Source organism: Protopterus annectens, chromosome 2.part0 (genome assembly GCF_019279795.1).
Source record: "Protopterus annectens isolate FY-2018-M chromosome 2.part0, PAN1.0, whole genome shotgun sequence".
In the NCBI taxonomy this organism is placed as follows: Eukaryota; Metazoa; Chordata; order Ceratodontiformes; family Protopteridae; genus Protopterus; species Protopterus annectens.
In genome coordinates this window covers 127,597,643-127,616,703 of record NC_056728.1, presented here as the reverse complement: position 1 = coordinate 127,616,703, position 19,061 = coordinate 127,597,643, and the positions used below count along the sequence as shown (strand labels likewise).

Genomic DNA, 19,061 nt, shown 5'->3' with positions numbered 1-19,061 from the left:
TTAATAAACATTTTCTCCCTCCCAAACAAACAGAAGATTTAGAAGGGGAATAGAATAGTTTATGCAAACCAGGAATGGAAACAGAAAGCACATCATGTATTCAATGCAGCAACTGCTGAAAAATTCATGTGATTATAAAGGACTGTTGAACAAAGTTTTAAATATTTGCACAACCACTGTTACTTGCAGCAAAAAAACAAATGGCAAGTGGAAACTCGCTTTGCATGACAGATCCTAGACTCTGTAATTCTGGAATTACTAGGGTTTCTTTGACTTATTTGGTTTTACGGAACCTAATACAATATACATGGAAATGCAAAACACACCAAAGATTGCCCTTTGTGGGAGATACTAATAAATTCATATATGTGCACAGACAACAGTACAGCATAAAGTACTTTCTTTTCTTTTTATAAAAACAAGACAATAAACACTGAATTATTTGACTTCATGTGAAAATAATACATATAAATATATTAATGTTTGCAGATCTAGAACAATAAAGAAACTTCAAGCCTTACCCTGGCAGGGTAGGGACATATTTTCAGATTATGCTGCTAGCTGCAGTTTAATAAAACAGAAAAAAATGTGGTCAAAGTGCCAATGAAATCTTTGTCTTCTAGGAGATATGCCAAATGATTTTTTGTAAATTGCCTGGAACATCACTACAGCAACACACATTTTCTTGGACAAATCACATCGAAATTTGTTATTAAACATTTTCTGACAAACACACCTAAAATGGCATTGCACCAGATCCCAAGTCACTCACCCCTACCCCATTTACAAAATTCATATTTAATTTAATAAAGTGAAGCCAGTGATGCTAGAAATAGGGGGAGGGGGGGGTATTTTCATGCTAAGAAAATTCACTCTGTGGCACCAGTCCACAAATAAAAAATATTCGAACCTTTAAGCATAAAAGTCAACAGAAAGCAATGATATTACAAAAGTTTTTTTTTTTTGTTACAAACAATCAACACATAAAATACAATAATTATTTCAATATGCATGTTATTTTCAAAGAAGAAAGAACAAACCTGGTTTGGTGCATAAAATCCACTAATGCAGACGTAAACCTGCTACACACTGATGTAATGTACATAAACAGAAATGTACAAATGGCACACACCTTTCCTGGGTGGCTTGTAGATGAACAGCACTGTCCAGAACAGTTAATTTAAAAAGCTACCCATGTTTCATAGTTCAGTTTCAGCAACAACTGAGCAAGTGTAAGCTCCGAATCAGCACCATTTTGGTCCTCGTGCTACTGCTGGTTGGTTGGGCAGAATCCTCATGAATCCTCCTGCTGTACCACGGAGGCAGGTGAGTAGAGGGGTCCATTTAACCTAGAAACTTTGGCAGAAGGAGCAGATGGTTTTCACAACCAGGACTCTTACAACAGTCAAGCACCACACCTTTACAGGCAACACATTTTTCACGAGTGATAAACAAGTTCACTACAGACTTCACTACATGTCCTCTGGACCCACTACAACTCATACAGTTATAACTCCAGCACCCTTACTGCATCCCATCTCCTACCTTTGTTTTTGGCATCTTGTTCAATGCTCACTAAGCATTCCTGTGGCACAGATATGGAATGTTTGAAAATGCACAAAAGTGCTTCATTATTCGTTACCTTATTATGATAGAAAAATTCTCAAAAAACACATTTTAACAGAAGAAAGGAAACAAAGAAACAATTCATTGTGTTAATAACCACTAGGCAATTCAACATCTGTTGCCAGCTTGTGTCTACAGCTCTTTAGCCGGTTCTGTTGAATTACTTATTAATTAGATGCTAGTGGTTAACGGCTCAGGTGTAAATGATAAAATCTTTGCAGACTCAATCATCTGAAGTGCAAATATACAGTAAATGTGCTGCCTTGAACAGGCTACAAAAATATCCTATTTTTTATCTTTATTTCACTGTTAATTGAACAATTTTAATTATATATATATTTTTAAAAGTGCCTTCTTTAAATGTTAAGTGCTCCATTATATGCAAGAACTATACTGCATATTGCCCTTGTGAGCAACAAACACTTGGACTGTTTTCCAAAGATGCAAATATACCATTTTGAATGTTCTCTCCATTTTAAAAAAGGGTGTGTTGCTCACTGGATTGTCCTGTCATACCTCTGAATCACCTCATACTAAATGCCTCTGCAAAGAAAAGAACTAGATGAGGCTCAACTGTCTGGCTTGACTTCCCAAATTTCTCTGAATGCAAAATGCTGGCAGTTTCAAGAGCTGTGGAACACACTTTAGGATACAGCCCTAAAGCTTGAAGCTTTCCAAGACATACACAACAAAAGCATTTCTATACACAACAAAAAGGGTCAGAAGGTTTCAGAATCAGAGTCATTTTCAATGTCACCCTCATTATATCCGTCCTCTGTTCCTAAACTGTTACTCAGGGGCTTGTTGAAAGAGTTTATGCTGCTACCCATTTTGACGCTGTCATGGAGAAGAGTCCTGTTCATACTGTCATTTTTTAGATAAACGAAGTTGAAAGGCGTCATTACACTGGAAGGAGAGACAGGCATCATGGTAGTCAAAATGAGCGCCAAACAATCAGCCACATCTTTGTTAGGAGCACAAGCCAGGGCTGGGGTGTGACCTGGGCACAAATGCAGACAAGGCAAAGGTTAGTGTTACAGAGGAAGGAAAGGCAGAAGGGCATCCACAATGCATTATCTAAACTACCAAAGCAACGGAAAATCATGCTTCACATGTTTTCATTCATTAACAGCCAATAAAGAAATCATTTGCATTCATCATGCTGAGATAAAGAGGAAATTTAGGTAGGTGTTTCAGCCTCAGGAACTTAACACAGCCTCAGTTGTGTCACACTTAAAGCTGGCATAAAACCTCTGCAAACCAGATGCAATAGGAATAGTATGAAACCCAGGGGAGGGAGGGTGCCACAAACAAATATCAACAGTGACAAAACAGTGACAAAATAAAGAAATAATCAGGTGAACAGCTATCCAATAATGGTTACGGAACTGCTACAAATGCCTGCATGCTGTCAAAAATACTTCCTCTTTACTACAGTGCCCTGATATATCACCATATAGCAATGAGGTAAAAACTGCCCACTGTCAGTCACTAATCAGAGGCTGTAGAACAGCTTTATACAGTTATGCCTGCACTGCAGTCAACCAATGATTCAGGATACAGCCATGGAAAAACAGCTATGAAGGAACTTACCTGTTTATGATAAATCCATTCAGGGCTACAGAACTGCAGCTGGCTTGAAGTTTTGCTCACAGAAGGTGTTGAAAGTTGTCCAATGGACAGGCTAAGACATCTGTTTTGCTTTAAAGGTAACACTGCATTACTCTGTCTACAATTAACCCTTTTCCTCAATCTCTCTCTGTCTGTCTTGCCTCTCTGTTGCTCTCTAATATACCTTACACAGACATGCTTTGCAGCTATGGATGGTCAAGTAAACTGAACAGCAACTGTCTCTCAAGTGTTCGGAGACATAAACCAGAGGCTATGCAAACAGAAGCTAAGAATTTACAGTACAAAAGTAAATCAAGGTTTTTTACATAATGGACAAATTGTACATTAATACACTGCTGAAGAAATTTCTCAAATAGGATGTTTTTTTTTTTTTTTTTTTTTTTTACAGATTTTGCCTGGGGAAAAAGTCTGTGAAGCAGGGACTGAAAAAAAAAACAACAAATGGCCACCATTTTTATGTTACCTAAATGTCCATTTTCTCTTCACGGAGTGTAAAATAAAAAAGGTAAAAAAAAATTAAATAAAAAAATACTAGCAAAAGTACAAGGATGCGTAGTTTTACTTTCCCCTCGCTAAGCAACATTTAGTAAGGTGGAAAAATAAAGAAAGGCTAATACAATTACTCGTGTGTGTGTGTGTGTGTGTGTGTGTGTGTGTGTGTGTGTGTGTGTGTGTGTGTGTCTGTGTGTGAATAAAAAGAGAGAGAGAATTAGACAGCAATGATAGCTCATTCCTCTCAACTTCTTTGCTCAATATACAGCAAGAGTTTCCATTAGCATGCATTATGTGAATAGCAATCATCAGTGATGAGCACTTTTGAAATACACTGCAAACATTCAAGTGGAAATCAGGGACACTGAGATATCAGAGATAGGAGAGTTAAAAGGCATGAAGGGTTACAATGCCTTGTACTGGGTGATTTTTTTCTTTCATTTGATCACAATGAGACATACGAGATATATTCAGTCAAGAAAGTGGTTGCAATTGCTGGGCATTTATGTGTGTGTTTATATATATATATATATATATATATATATATATATATATACATACACACACACACACACACACACACACATATATATATATATATATATATATACACACACACACACACACACACACATATATATATATATATACACACACACACACACATATATATATATATATATATATATATATACACACACACACACACATATATATATATATATATATATACATATATAGGTCTACTTCATAACACTGAAATTTCATAACGTTGAATTTCATAACATTGAGACCAAAACATTTAAATCCCAAAACATTGAAAGTGTGCCTCATAACACTGAAAACTACAATGCATATGTAAATAACATCCTCTCCACCTATACCACCACCACCTAACAAACACACTTTCTACTATGTTTCTGCAGGGGGGCAAGCCTCCCTGCACCCTCCATGGGGGCCCAAAGTAACAGATCCAGACAGAAATTATGTACCAATAAATGATTCTGGGCAGTCTACAAGGACTAAACCAAAACACCTAAAGGACCAAAGGAAATGGGAGCCCATCCAAAAATAGGAAATATAAAGACACTAGTGAGTAGAGCATGACTTTGGGGAACATTAGCAAATGAACATTTGTCGGGAGGTTGATATGTTACTACATTGTACGTTTTGTTAAAAAGAAGGTTTCTGTATAAATCCAGTATGTATGTATTGTACAGAATATGGACACTGTGAACATTTTCAAACAGTATTAAAAAAATCTAAAAGGAAATTAACCTGAAATTCATTTAAAGAACTTGTTTTATAACACAATATGTGAAAAAATGTATACAGAACATCTAAATCTTTAAGACTACATAACTCACAATATATAAAGACCGTCAGACCCAAACAGTAAAAAAGAAAAAAGGCAAAACAAAGCCAACAAAAAAAAAAAAAAAACAAAAAGGGGAAGGAGGGTAGGAACCTGTCCCTGTTTCATAGAACATGGCTCCTGTATTCAAATGTTCACTGCTACAGTGAATACACTAACATACCAATAATATATTTATCACAGGTTCATAGGTGTGTACTAGACTAACGCCCTGAGCCTTTACAAGCCTAGACCATTGAAGTGCCCGATGTTAGTTCCCAGTGCCTCTATCATGTAGAGCCACTGCAGTGATTCCCAGGGAGAACTTTCTATTACCCATCCACTCAACAACATTTCTCTTGAAGAGGGCCAGTAAGGTGCTCTGCTTGACATTTATGGGAAATCTATTCCAGAGCATGGACAGTCTCAGAGAGGAACCTGTTCCTCCAGCATGTCCTGTTGATTGTGGTAATGAGGTTGAGGTCTCTAGAGTGTGTGGTGCAGAGGGATTGGGATTTCTTTAGGTGTAGCATTTCTAACAGAGCTGGGTCAGACATGGATTTGTAAGTCAAGCAGAGATCGCCTCTAAGTAGTCGATATGAGACAGAGATTAGCTGAAGCCTTTTGAGTCTGTCCATGTAGGACATGTGTTTAAAGCCTAGGATCCTCTTCGTTAGGTACTTCTGTGCCCTCTCCAGCTGTTGGAGGTGTCTAGTGAGGTACATGCCAAATGGGGCATTACACTTGATGATTGGTCTAATGAGGGAAGAGTGGAGAGAGACGATGACCTCTTTCTTCCTGGATGCAAAACCCTTGGTAATGAGATGTGCCACATAGAAGGACTTTCTGACCAGAGTGGCAATGTGGTGGTCGAAGGAGAGGTTGCTGTCAACCTGCGTCCCCAGAGCTCTTATAATGCCTTCAGTGTTCTTTGGGCTCCCATCGATGTGGTATTAAGTGGGAAATGAGTTTTTACCAAAGGGGATGATGACGCATTTTTTGGCGTTAAGCTTAAGGCCATGGTTTTGACACAAGTCATTGGTCTTAGTGAATCCTTTCTGTAGGATGTCTGCATCAATTGGGGAGTTAATAATGGCTCCCAGCTTGCAGTCGTCTGTGAACTTGGTCAGCCAGAGTCCTTTTGTGTTGGCCTGGACTTCTGAGAAGTAGATGCTGAACAGGAGAGGACCCATGACCGATCCCTGTGGGACTCCACTCATGACTGGTCAGCAGTTTGACTTGGAATCAGCTACTGTCACACTAAGTGTTTTATCTGTGAGCCAGTTTGTAAGCCATCTAGTGAAACAGGGGTTGATGCCTAGTTTGGTGAGTTTATCAATAATTCCTGAGTGAGGAATGGTATCAAAGGCCTTGGCCAGATTGAGGTAGGCTGGATGCACTGCCTTACCTTCATCCACAGCCCTGGCAATTGACTCAAAGAAATCAACCGTGTTGAGCAGGTATGATCTCCCTTTCACAAAGCCAAATTGCATGGGGTCTAGAGTTTGGAGATTTCCTATATCTTTGTAATCAGGTCCATGATGATGCGATCCATACTTTACATATTATACTTGTCAGGCTAAAGGGGTAATAATTCCCATGGTCTGTTGCTGCCCCCCTTTATGGAGAGGGATAACTGTAGCAGTGCGCCATTCGGTAGGGACAAAGCTTGATGTGAGGCTGTGACTGAACAGGGCACACAGATGTGGTGCCCGTTCACTTTGTAGTTCATTTAGAACACAGCCAGGGATATTATTGGGTCCCATGGAAGCTGTAATCTTGGCCTTGGACAATGCAGCTTTAACCTGTGCTGCAGTAATGCTGGGTGCCTGGCATTCTTCCAGTATTGTGATTGGTCCTTTAGGGGGGAGAGAGAGGTAAAGTAAGCATTGAATCTGTCGGCCAGTATGTTGGCAATATCTGCTGGGTCAGTATAGGAGGTACCATTGTGCAGTAACTCAGAGCAAATCTGGGTATTACCGTGGAGGTTCTTGATATAGCTATAGAAAGCTTTGTGATTGTTTTTAGTGTCTGCCACAATTCTGCCTTCATAGCTGGCTTTAGAGGATTTGATGAGGGATCTCAAATTTTTGTTGAGGCTAATAAGGAAGTTTTTCCAGTCTTGGGATTTCACCTTTTTCTGCAACAGTTTCTTCCTTCTGTTGTAGAGTTTATTAATGGCAGGGGACCACCAGATTGGCTTCCATTTTTTGGAGGACAGGGTCTTGGTTCTGTTGGGTATGGCTAGTTCCATGCATTTATGTACATGTTCATACAGTGCACTGCTGTATGATTCGGCAGTAATACAGCTATTTTCCATTGGCATGGGTGCCGTGAAGTTAGCCATCTCTGTTTTTAGGAGTCCAAAGTCAGCTTTGAAGAAGTTTTTCAAGGTGGTTACCTTTGCACGGGGTGTGGGTGAGATGCGGATTTCCATGGTGATTAGTTTATGGTCGGATCTGACCAGGGAGGGATTGACTATAGATGTAGAGCAACTGTCACCATGTTAGTAATAACCAGGTCAAGGATGTTGTTTCCCCTAGTGGGGGTCAGAATGAGGTGGTCCAGGGCATTGGAACTGATGAATTCCAGAAAGTGTTGGGCCAGTGTAATGGTGCTTGAGTACTTTTCCCAGTTGATGGAGGGATAGTTGAAGTCTCCTAGTAAGAGAATGGTGGATTGGACCTTGAGGGTTCCAGGGTGCTTACGAATGAGGAGTGAGAGTCTGGATCACCGTCTTACCCAATGTTAGTTGTACCTGAAATATCTCAGGTGTGTTATGCTGGGCTACTAGCCTGGAGGTGTGCATATCTTTTATGAATATGGAGACACCACGACCTTTGGAGCGTCGGTCTATGTTTTGGGGCCAAAAGGTGTGGAATGAGTTATAGCCTGGTAGCGAAGGGGTGCTTTCTGCCACTTTAAACCATGTCTCCATTACAGCACAAATGTTGATGTTCTCCATTTTGATGAGTCCTTCGCATGAGTGCATCTTGAGAGTTAGACTTCTAGCATTGAGCAGCATGACCCTCAGATTGCATTTATTTATAGCTGTTAAGATGCTAATTTGGTCTTTGGAACACCGCCTAAAAAAGGCACTACAGGGGTGACAAGAGCCTTAGCCAGTACCCCAGGGGTGACAGATGCAGGCCATCTCTGGCAAAGCATCGAGGTCTGTCAATCATGTCATCCCAAGCAGATACTAGATCCCCTTAAAATGACACCAGAAACTTAGCCAGTTGTTGAAGTCAGCCATTTTTTGTTTGTACTGCGGTATCATTCTGGGTGACGGTAGGATACTGCTCAGGGCTAGTGTCATACCTGCCTGGGCCACATAATCCAAGAGCTCCACCATGTCTCTTTTCATGTAGTCCAGGGAGGCGTGTCTCAGGTCATGCACACCCACATGGACAATGACAGAGTCATACTTGTACTTGTTGTGGAGTGACCTGAGTGCGTATGTTGTGTGTCAGATTCTGGCACCTGCTAGAGAGCTGACTGTTACCTTCTCCTTATTCAACCTAGTGAGTGGGACACATTTGTGTGCCTCACTATTGAGTCACCTATGATTAGTGTATTGGGCAAGGTGTTTAGGCTTAAGAGCGTAGGTTGAGGGGCACACTGTGGAGGTGTGCTGTATGTCCTGTGGTTTGTTCTGTACTGTGGTGATCGAGTGTGTTTCTGTCTTGGAGGTATCTGCTGTTTGGGTAAATTTCTATTGAGAGCTTCCGCGAAGGTGGGTGTGTGGTTTGTGTTTTTATGTGAGAGCTGTGACAGTGGGTGTTCTGAAGGGCTGTGTGTTCCATGTAGTGTGGTACAGGTGTTGACCTTCCCCTCTTGACCAGCTAGTCTGGTCTTGGCTGGAGAGTGCATAACTTCCAATTTGGTGATATAAAGTGCATCTCTCACAAGTCTGACTGTTGGGAGGTAAGAGAAGATGGTTGTCTGTGTACATGAGGCAGTTGCTACACTGACTCAGAATGCCCAAGTGCACCAGATTAATAGGGGAAAGCACAGGGAACTGCCCTTTAATCATGCCAGGAGGGGTGGTCATAGCTACTAAGTACTGGAGCTATTTTCGTGAAGAATAACTAGTGCTGATGGCACTTAGGTGTGCTATAATAATTGCTACAAAAACCTGTTGAAGTGCAAAGCGATTAGGCTATTTGAACAGCAAGAGAGAAAGAACTAGCAAGATTTAAGTAAAAAACTGAAGAGCAGACCTTCTGGCACCAGTAGTAATTTACTTCAGCTCGGCGCCACTGCATTGAGCTTAAGCAAGTGCAAACCCGCGCAAACATGGGCTTTTAAACCAGAAAGTTGAAAGGGATGGAAAAACTGTCCAAATGGCCAAGAAACTACAACGTCTGGGCCAGAAACAACTCCTCTTGTGGTAGACAGGATACCCAGTGCTTACCACTCCCAATGATAAGCTAGAAGGCTTCCCTCCAACACAGAAAGGGTTGGGGGTCTCAGAAGCTGACAAACAGCCCTGGATACAGCAAATCTGTATCTGGACTAGACTAGTTACAGAAAAGGCAGGAAACAAGCGCAAACGCGGGCTTTTCAAGGGTTTCTCATTCAGCAGGCCACGTGTTCCAACAGAACTATCTGAATGACAGTAGAGAAAGTCCTCAAGCAAAACAAATTTCTTGAGAAACCATGCATGAATAGAGGCAGGCTTTCTTTCCTACAAGATGCAAGTGTAAATCTAAAGAAGTGGAGTTTCCATTATAGCACTTACTAAAACAGAAAATGAAAAGAAGCCCCAGTAAACCTTGGTCGTGGTAAGGGAACTATCCTTCTGAATGAAAGGCCCCAGAATATCAGGAGTTACGACAGATGCAATATTAACTAATCTAAAATAATCTTTTGGAAGTCTGATTCGGCACTCATTCCAGCAGAATGACCTCAAGACTGATACGGGACAGATGGAAAAAAAAAACCTTCTTAAAGAAAAATGTTTCAGACTTGCCTTCCATAAATTGTTTTAATACTGAAATTAATATCCTGTCTACAATATCTGGTGAAGGTCTGGTTGGTTGCCAAGCTGCAGCAGTGCAGATATACTAGATATAAAGAGTGTATAAGCAAGCCACAGAAGCAGCCTGTTTTAACTGTTTTCATTGACCAGTAAAGTCCGACTGGGCAAGAAAGCACATTATCAGCACACATCTGGAAAGATAGGCTCCATAGAGTCAATATCTTTACATAAAAATACAGCATAAACTACAGAAACATTTCATATAAAATTAATATTTACACAAAATATAGCTTAGAAACAGAGTTGTTAAACATATTGCTAAAAGAGATTATGCATTTGCGTGAAAGTACAGCTAATACCAAGTATCCTTACAAGAAACTGTAACACAGATTTTAAACTGTTCCACATAATATTAATTCAGCTTGTGATTTACAACTGCAGCAACATATACAGATATGGTAACTAATTGGTACGAATATGGTTTATATACAAGCACATGGTAAGAATGAAAAATCGATCTCTTCTTAGAGATTAACAGTATTAATCAAAACAGAAATAGTTGAAGAATAAGGAAGAGTAAACTGCAGTATACTGGAATAGTAATCGCTATGGAGGTAGGTTAGTCATACTAAACATGTGGATGGAGAGAGCATGAAGGAAGGAGAAAAAGATGGATAGTGACGTAAGGGTATATACAGTAAGTGGTAATAAGGGAGAATAAGACAGTGCTAGAAATATGCTCTACGTAAAGGGTCTTTCAAGGATGTTCTGAGAAAAGTTATCATACAGTTGTGCTGATTATCTAGATTAGGATATCCGAATGTGAAACGTGCAAAGCCAGGTGTTGTTTAGGTACTACTTAAGCTGAGGCTTGAAATGTATTAACCTATCAGCTTGAGAGTGGGAGGGATAGCATTCCATAATTTTGGGACAGGTCTCTAGAAATGAGTTTTACAGGAAGGAGCCAGTATGGGATTTTCTTTCAAGAAAATAACACCTTTTAATACAACTGCATAGACAGTGTTTTAGTTTCAGGATTTCTTTGGGCTTCCTTAACAAAGGGATTAATTTTCCGACATTTACATTTAAAGGAATTCTATTATGACCTTTAGCAAAAAAAAAAAAAAATCTCCATCTGTGTAGAACAGTAATACTTGAAAGCCTCCCTGACAGATATGGCTGGAAAATACACTGACAAATGAAAGGCTGGATTCAAGGTGAAGTCTAATACCACCCTTCAAAAGGATCCACAAATCTTTTCTGACAGACTTCCAAGATGGCTGCACACTGAACAACAACTTAATTTCAGCTCTCAGAGTATGCATGTTAAACATGAGTCAGTGAAGCTGTCATTTCGGGTTAAATTCAGTTACTGGCTAGAAGTACACTGTCTGTATGTCAACAAAAAGGAAATTCAGAAAACCAGAAAAGGTAAAGAGAAAACATTAGCTGGAAAGAATCCTGCAGCTTTTCAGCAATAAAGCAATTCCAGGTTTAACTATGGTACAAGAGATGACTTCTAGTTCTTTCGGCTTTTCCCGGTTAGGGGTTGCCACAGCGGAACTCCGGTCTGCTAATGATTGGTAGTTGATTTTTACGTGCCGAGTTACCAGCCCTGACGCACAACCTTCAACGAAGGTACGCCCATTCACGCATGTCTCCACGCAGAAGATGCTCTAGCCAGGAATCGAAATGGACAGCATCTTACTGTGAGGTGACAACGCTACCGTTACAGAAAAAAATCAAATGTATTCAAAAGTGATTAAAATAAATAAAACACTGAAGGAATATATCAACTCAAATAACAAAAAGCTGGAAAAAAATTTAGGAAGTTTAAGTAGCTATTCAGATGAATTGATAAAATGAAAATGAAGAAACGGCAATTTAAGTACAAGGTTTCTCAAGAAGAGCTTTTCCAAAAAATGGCAGGGTCAGAAGACAATGCATAAAGAGAAAACCTAAGATTCTTTGCTGTACCATAGACATTTGGAAGGAACAGACTAGACTGGTACTGCACAGCAGGATTTGCTAATTGAAAGGACTGACTGAATGTTCCAAATCTGGCCATAAAAAAAGCAGCTAAGACCAATGTTACGATAAAAATGTGGCAGAAGGGAAAAGTATTAAAAATTGGAGACAGCAGAGTGGAGAAAAAGATTATTTACTGTACACCATGCAGAAGAGAAGCAAATTTATCCCAGCAAGCAGGGAATGTTGAGAGGCAGGTATGATATTCAAGCTGCCGTACTCAGCAGTCTTCAGAATATTTTTTTCTGGAAGATCAGACACTTTGTATGAAGAACAAGCTACGGAGAAACTAAAAAATAAAGCTTATACAACAAAAAGTGAGACAGAAAACATAAGGGGACTCTTGCCTCTCATTCTTCTGACAAACTTATAGACAGACTTTGCCGGTGAAACCTTTTCCAATGTTCCAAAGAAAATGCTTGAGAGATTTGAACTAGAGGCTGGTGTTGGGAGACAGAGACTAACAGGATGAAGACCAGCAACACTGAAACTAGCAAATAAATGGGAGACTATAGCATCAGTCACATTTGTGAATTATGGCTTTGCAAGAAAAAGTTGTTGAAAAGACTGGACTTTTGTGGACTTTATTAAAATCCTGGGTGGACTGTAAAGCATTTACCCCCACTTTATGTCATTAATGTTTAGAAAAACCCTAAAGGAAAAAAAATAAGTTAAACAATTTTTGGTTTATTAGTACTTGCATAAAGAATTTCATGTCATAAACTGCATGTTATACAGTAAAGCAGTACAGTGTGTATCAGGGATATTTTAAATATGTGTGGGGTGTCTTTTCAGTGAATGTTGTATATGTTAAAGATAGTAAGGTAAACAAGTACTTTTTAGTTGTAAGAAATATAGGTTTTGTTGTACAACAGCAGAAGAAAGGATAGACAGAAGCAATACGAAGTTAATGTGCTGTGATCTTGGACTGCTGTGGTAGGGGTGGGGGTGGGGCAAAAGAATATTCATTACACTATATGTAGAATTAAGATAGTTTCTTTTATTTTTACAAGGGTATATGTCTAGATTAAAACCTTGGTTTAAGTTGTAAACAAGTGTTTTTGTAAACAAATAGTCTTGAAAACAAAGAGAAAATGATGGAAGACATGAAAAATATATGTTCCTTGCATCTGCAAATATATTAGCTTGTTTTTACCTTCCATTGCTCTAAGTGGAAGTCAAGAAGTCTGCAGACATGCATTCTGTTCTAAGTGAAATTTACAAAGATTCCTTCATGCATCTGTAGAGATGCTAGCTGTTTTTTTATTGCTGACTACTTTTACATGGGAGACCAGCTGTCTGATAGTCCAAGCAATCAATCTTGAGAGTTATGAGAATTATTTGCTGATGGAAATATACAATACAAAAGTTCACTAAAAATAAAGTTGAAAATTATTTTATCAGAGATAAAAGTTAATGTTTTCTGAAAGAATGCACAATGTTTTCCACATCTAGGAGATGGAAAGAGATAAGAAAATGCACCTGCACCCCTACTGACAACCTCAACACTTGACCCCTCTACATACCTCTCAACCTGGAAACATCAAAAATCTGGACAAGGCCCATGAAAAATAGGCACAAATATGTATGCTGATTAACATCTAATTTGCATACATAATTATGTAACCCCACCCACTCTGATGGAATTGTGGGATACCAACTTTCAAACGCAAACTGAAGAACAGACAACCAAAATATGGCACCAGAGTCCCCCTACAGCCATTCCAATGTCCCATTACCTGGCGATTTCTCCCCACTTACCATAAACACTAATGTGTGCATACTGCTTTACTTCTACAATAATTATTTGGATTTTATGTTTACATTTTGCAGCACAACAATGTTCAAACACTAACAGACATCTCCTAAACAAAACAATACTGTCTCACAATGAAAATAGACTTGGCATTAAAACTTATCTGCCCTTGAAACTCACATTCATTGAAATAGCACTGAAACCCACACACCACATCCAAAGAAAATGTATCTGGCCAGTGGTGGATAAAGATTACCTTTGGCCCCTTCCACACAAAACATGAAACATACATGTGTTCTTTTCTTTGATACACCTTCCTGACTTTATTAAGTTATATTCCTTGTATAATACAGCACACTTGTTAGAGTGCATTTTAAATTTATTGTTTAAACATTTTTCCAGTAGGCTGTACTGTAGGCAATGAAACAAAATGCATGAACCAATAATGACAAAACTGCCCAATTCAGAACATTTCCATCATAAAAGTCTACTTCCACACCCACACAATAAATAGAATAGGAGTAGTGTAAGCCATAAGCATCTTGCATAGCTTCTTGCACTTATTTTCAATTTCATTTTTTTTTTTTGGGGGGGGGGCAAAAGGTAAAAAAACAGGGACACATTTTAAACACTGCTTGCATAATTTTGGAAAGTTGCTAGAATAAAATATGTTAGCACCATGCATGTCACTGGCAAGTCTTGAACCCAGGACCCTATGCACTACAGTCAGAGCAACATACCACTATGCCAAATCAGCAGTTTCCTGAAAAAAGGAAGTCTGAAACTTAATTGTCTAGTGAATTCAGTTCTCACTTCTCACCATAGCTGTCAACCTCTTAGCACAAAAAAACTGGACAAACAATGCCAATAATGGGGGAATACAAATTCAGTTCTCACTTCTCACCATAGCTCTCAACTCTCAGAACAAAAATGTGGACAAAGCTCACAAGTGCTTTTGACTAGGGACTTACCAGGGACACATTTTAAACATTGCTTGAATAATTTTGTAAAGTTGCTAGAATAAAATGTGTTACCACCATGCATTTCACTGGCAAGTATTGAACCCAGGACCCTATGCACTACAGTTAGAGCAACATACCACTATGCCAAATCAGCAGTCCCCTAAAAAATAGGAATGGCTATCAAGTAGTGAATTCAGTTCTCACTATAGCTCTCAACCTCTTAGCATAAAAAACCTGGACAAAGCCAATAATGGGGAAATACAAATTAAGTTCTCACTTCTCACTCACCACAGCTCAACTCTTAGCACAAAAAACCTGGACAAACAACAAAGACAATAATGGGTGAATATAAATTCGGTTCACTTCTCACCATAGACTTAGCTCTCAACTCTTAGCAGAAATAATCTAGACAAAGCTCAGATATGGTGGTGGCTAGGGACTTTAGGCTCTTTTTACCCTATACCAAAGGTACAGGGTTTGAGCCTGAATACCTCTAGCCACCAGGTGCATTACATGGGGGCATTCACACACACACACACACACACACACACACACACACACACACACACACACACACACACGCTCCTTGAATCCAAACCTGTTACTTCACTTGATTCCCCCACGAGTGCATTTCCTTGGTAGTAATAGACTTATTACAAGCCTTTATAGGAAGGATGGTTACAGAGTTTTGTCCATCGCAGCAGTATGCATCCTAACCATGTGTTTGAGAATATGGTGAAGGGACAAATGTTAAGGGCCTCTAGGCTACATGTTAAAGACCAGGAATTTATCGTAACCCTGAAGGATGACTTTGAAGCTAAGGGGTATAAGGGGACTGAGATAGCTAAGGGTATGTGTGGTGCCCACCAGCTTAGGAAGGGTGTTGGGAGACCCTATTTTACAACCCCCACCTGGGACCCACATAGATAAGTTAGAATGGACAATGTTGTAAGAGTCCCTATGACTTTTTCCAGTGACATAAATAAGGTCACTGATGTAATTAAAAAGAACTGGCATATTCTAACCTCTGATTCATCTGTTGAAGCATTAGTTGGCACATATCCTAACTTTTACTACAGGAATATGGTGAATTTAAAGAGGTTGTTGTGTTACCCGGATAAGCTGGGTTATGGACAATGGGGACAGGGTACCAAAAAGTGTGGTACTTGTAATTTTTGTCAATATGTTAGAGAGGGTAATGAGTTTGTTCATCCACAGACAGGGAAGAGATATTTTTAAATGTTATGGCTAACTGTGACACTATGAATGTTGTTTATTTAGCCAACTGTGAGCAATGCAGCTCATTTTATGTTGTGAAAACCGGTTTTGTGAACGTATTGGGGACCATATATACTGTATAAATAAAGGTAACACTGTTAATGACTTAACATGTTCAGATGCAAGGTAATGTATATAGGTTTTCTTTTACTGTGTTAGAGGTTATATATGAAAATGTTAGGTTGGGTAACATTGAAAATGAAACAGAAAGATGTGAAACAAGATGGATAGCCAAACTACGTTCTCATATGGGGTTAGGTTTAAACAAATTTGTACCTGTAAAACCTATTTTAAAAGCCAGAAGGAAAAAAAAAGTAATGCCTATTTCCTTTTTGCTGGGTTCACTTTTTTAGTAAGTTCACCTTTAACTATTTGTTTTATTAGTTTTAGCTTTTGATTAGTCTGTGTATTATGACAGTGTTATCTAAATGTTTAGGGTCTGAAGAAGCTATGATTCCATAGCAAAAATGCTTACCAGTATGTAAATGCATAAACCTGGATTTATTTTACCTGCTGCCTGTTTGCTGCCTACTTTACCTTTGTATATTTTAAATTGTGACTGCTGTGTTTCCATACTTGGATTTATTTCACCTGCTGCCTGGTGTTTCCTCCCTATTTGACCTGTGGATACTTTGAACTGTGACTGCTGTGTTTCCACACTGGTGCTTCTCTCTGGACTTAGTTTTGATTTCTGGCTACTAGTGTGGTTTGTCTGCTGGTGGAATTTTTGTGTTTTACAATATTTTTAAGCTGCACTTGCCATAACACCTTCTAGTTCTTAAGGGAAAAGGTCCAAGAGGGCATACACTCTTCTTACTCTTAGTTATTAAGAAGGAAGGTTAACTAGGACATAATCCTCCCCTTACAAACAGTATTATAAAAATGCAAATTAAAATTATCATTATTTACTTTTCATTTTTGTTAAATAGCTTGGAACTGTGGGGCAGTGTCTACTTTCAGAGGGGACCTGGAAAGACAAAAACAAAAGCAGTAGTACATGCACCCTACCCTACCCAGTGAGAATAACAGAAACAAAAGTGAGGCAGGTACAATGCTCATGTCCAATACACATTGTGCTCTTTGGAACAGAGAGGATAATGGGTTGAAAACCTGTTTTGCCTGCATTATGATTATTACTGCCACCAAAAGATTGCTGCTGTCCCAAAAGATTAATTCTTCCTACACAAGACAGGCCACACTGCAAGGGAAGACTCAGAAGGATACTAGTTGTGTGAAACTGACTACCATGGTTTAAGTTGTCAGAGCTGAAAAAGAAAATACTGTATCCTTATGACCCAAGCATGATGACTGCATCCTCATATCCTACTGGAGTAATTGTGCTAAACCTTTTGTATGCACAAAGCTGTGCTGGGATGTGTATAGCATACACCTTTGCATCTCAATTCATTCTAGGCTACTATAGAAAAATGGCACTCATGTTACTGCTAATACACAATAGGCCTTATGTATCTTGGGGTTATAAGGATGATGTGATGTTCTTTAAAGTGACTATCAAACACAAAGTGACTGCTGAATGGTCACATGATAAAAATAAAAAGAGCAATAACAATCAGTCAAACTTTATGACCGGTTTATGATCTTGTCTCTCTGTTGTACTTCAGCTAATGGTGCCTCCACTGTCTGAAAATAAATTTACCACTGATTTCTGAATCAGGTGGCAAAAGGTATGCAAGCTACACTTAAGCAAGTTAAAACCTACAGCAGATAAACCTAAATGTGTTAAAATCTGTAACATGTATTTCTTATTGAGATGAAAAGGTGTGTGAACATGTTACCTTGTTCTATGTAATATATTAAAAAGAATATAAAGTCTGTAACTACATTCTGCTTGGAAAACAAAGCAATTACAGACAGGATTTGTAATTTGTGGCTATTTTCAATAGTTTCACTTACTTCATGCTCATATGCATTAAGTGTTTAGAAGATAACCACTATAATAAACTTGAAGTTTCATGAGAAAAGGATGTTAGATGTGAAACAGAAAATGCAATTATTCTGCCCAGTGATTACAAGACATGTGACTATCCCTAGGACATGAAAAATGCAATCAATGTATGCAAAAAATGAGGGCTGAGGAATGCTAGAGCTAAGCCAATATTTTTACAAGCCATCTCATCTGACAGCTTGAACAAGGAAAGCTTCTGTTAATAATGATATATATGGAACTAACTAGTGCCACTTTTTATACCACATTCTGTGTGAGGAAAAACGGAGTATTACAAATTAAAATGTTACTATCACTACATATATTTACTTGCCCAAATTTTACTTTTCTGTGGCCAGGGCGTTGAAGAATAAATGTTGTGATACAAGTACTAAAATGCAGGAAAACTGTTTTATTTTTCATATAATTATAAAAACTGCCAGATTGCCAACATCTGAGGAGGGAGGTGATGGTCAGGAGGCAAAGATGGAAAAAGCAATTAGGAAAAAAAATGCAGTTTTGGGCTGTGAACAACATACATCTCAATTCCTTTCTAAGCCTGTATGTTATCTCACTTGGATGTGGTTAAATTTCAAAGATAACTGTTCTCTACAACTGTAATGGAAAAGAGGAATCCTACCTTTAATAAAAATAAAAAGTCCCGAAGTCTACCCAGGGGAGCCCTCAGGACAATGCAGGTAGGCAGTTCAGAGCACTGTGTCATATGTTTATTTCAGAATAATTTCTGCTATTCTCATGGGCAGTAACCCTACCCTTGCCAGGAAAGCTGAAGTATTGTTCTCTCTTTCCTGAGAGCCACCCAGAGCCACACATCACAGCCAATCCTAGGTGGACTAGAAATGCCACTGAAGTTAAAGTCCATGCATATATATATATATATATATATATATATATATATATATATATATATATATATATATATATTTATTTTTGTTCCCCAAAATATGACATCTGCATGCTTGTCGCTTTTCAGTAGCCTTTAC

At 38.8% G+C, this 19,061-nt stretch overlaps 1 protein-coding gene across 3 annotated transcripts in view; it reads right to left on the bottom strand.

The window, feature by feature from the left end:
- Window positions 1-395: 395 nt before the first annotated feature.
- ANKRD44 (ankyrin repeat domain 44) overlaps window positions 396-19,061 on the bottom strand; it is a 1,254,083-nt gene continuing 1,235,417 nt past the window's right edge. For 2 of the 3 annotated variants that reach the window (XM_044060611.1, XM_044060612.1), the window contains one exon: window positions 396-2,626. In XM_044060611.1, coding sequence (XP_043916546.1) covers window positions 2,346-2,626 — 281 coding nt within the window. In that variant the 3' untranslated portion in view covers window positions 396-2,345. The remainder of the gene's footprint in view (window positions 2,627-19,061) is intronic. The other variant, XM_044060613.1, reaches the window with a different exon arrangement.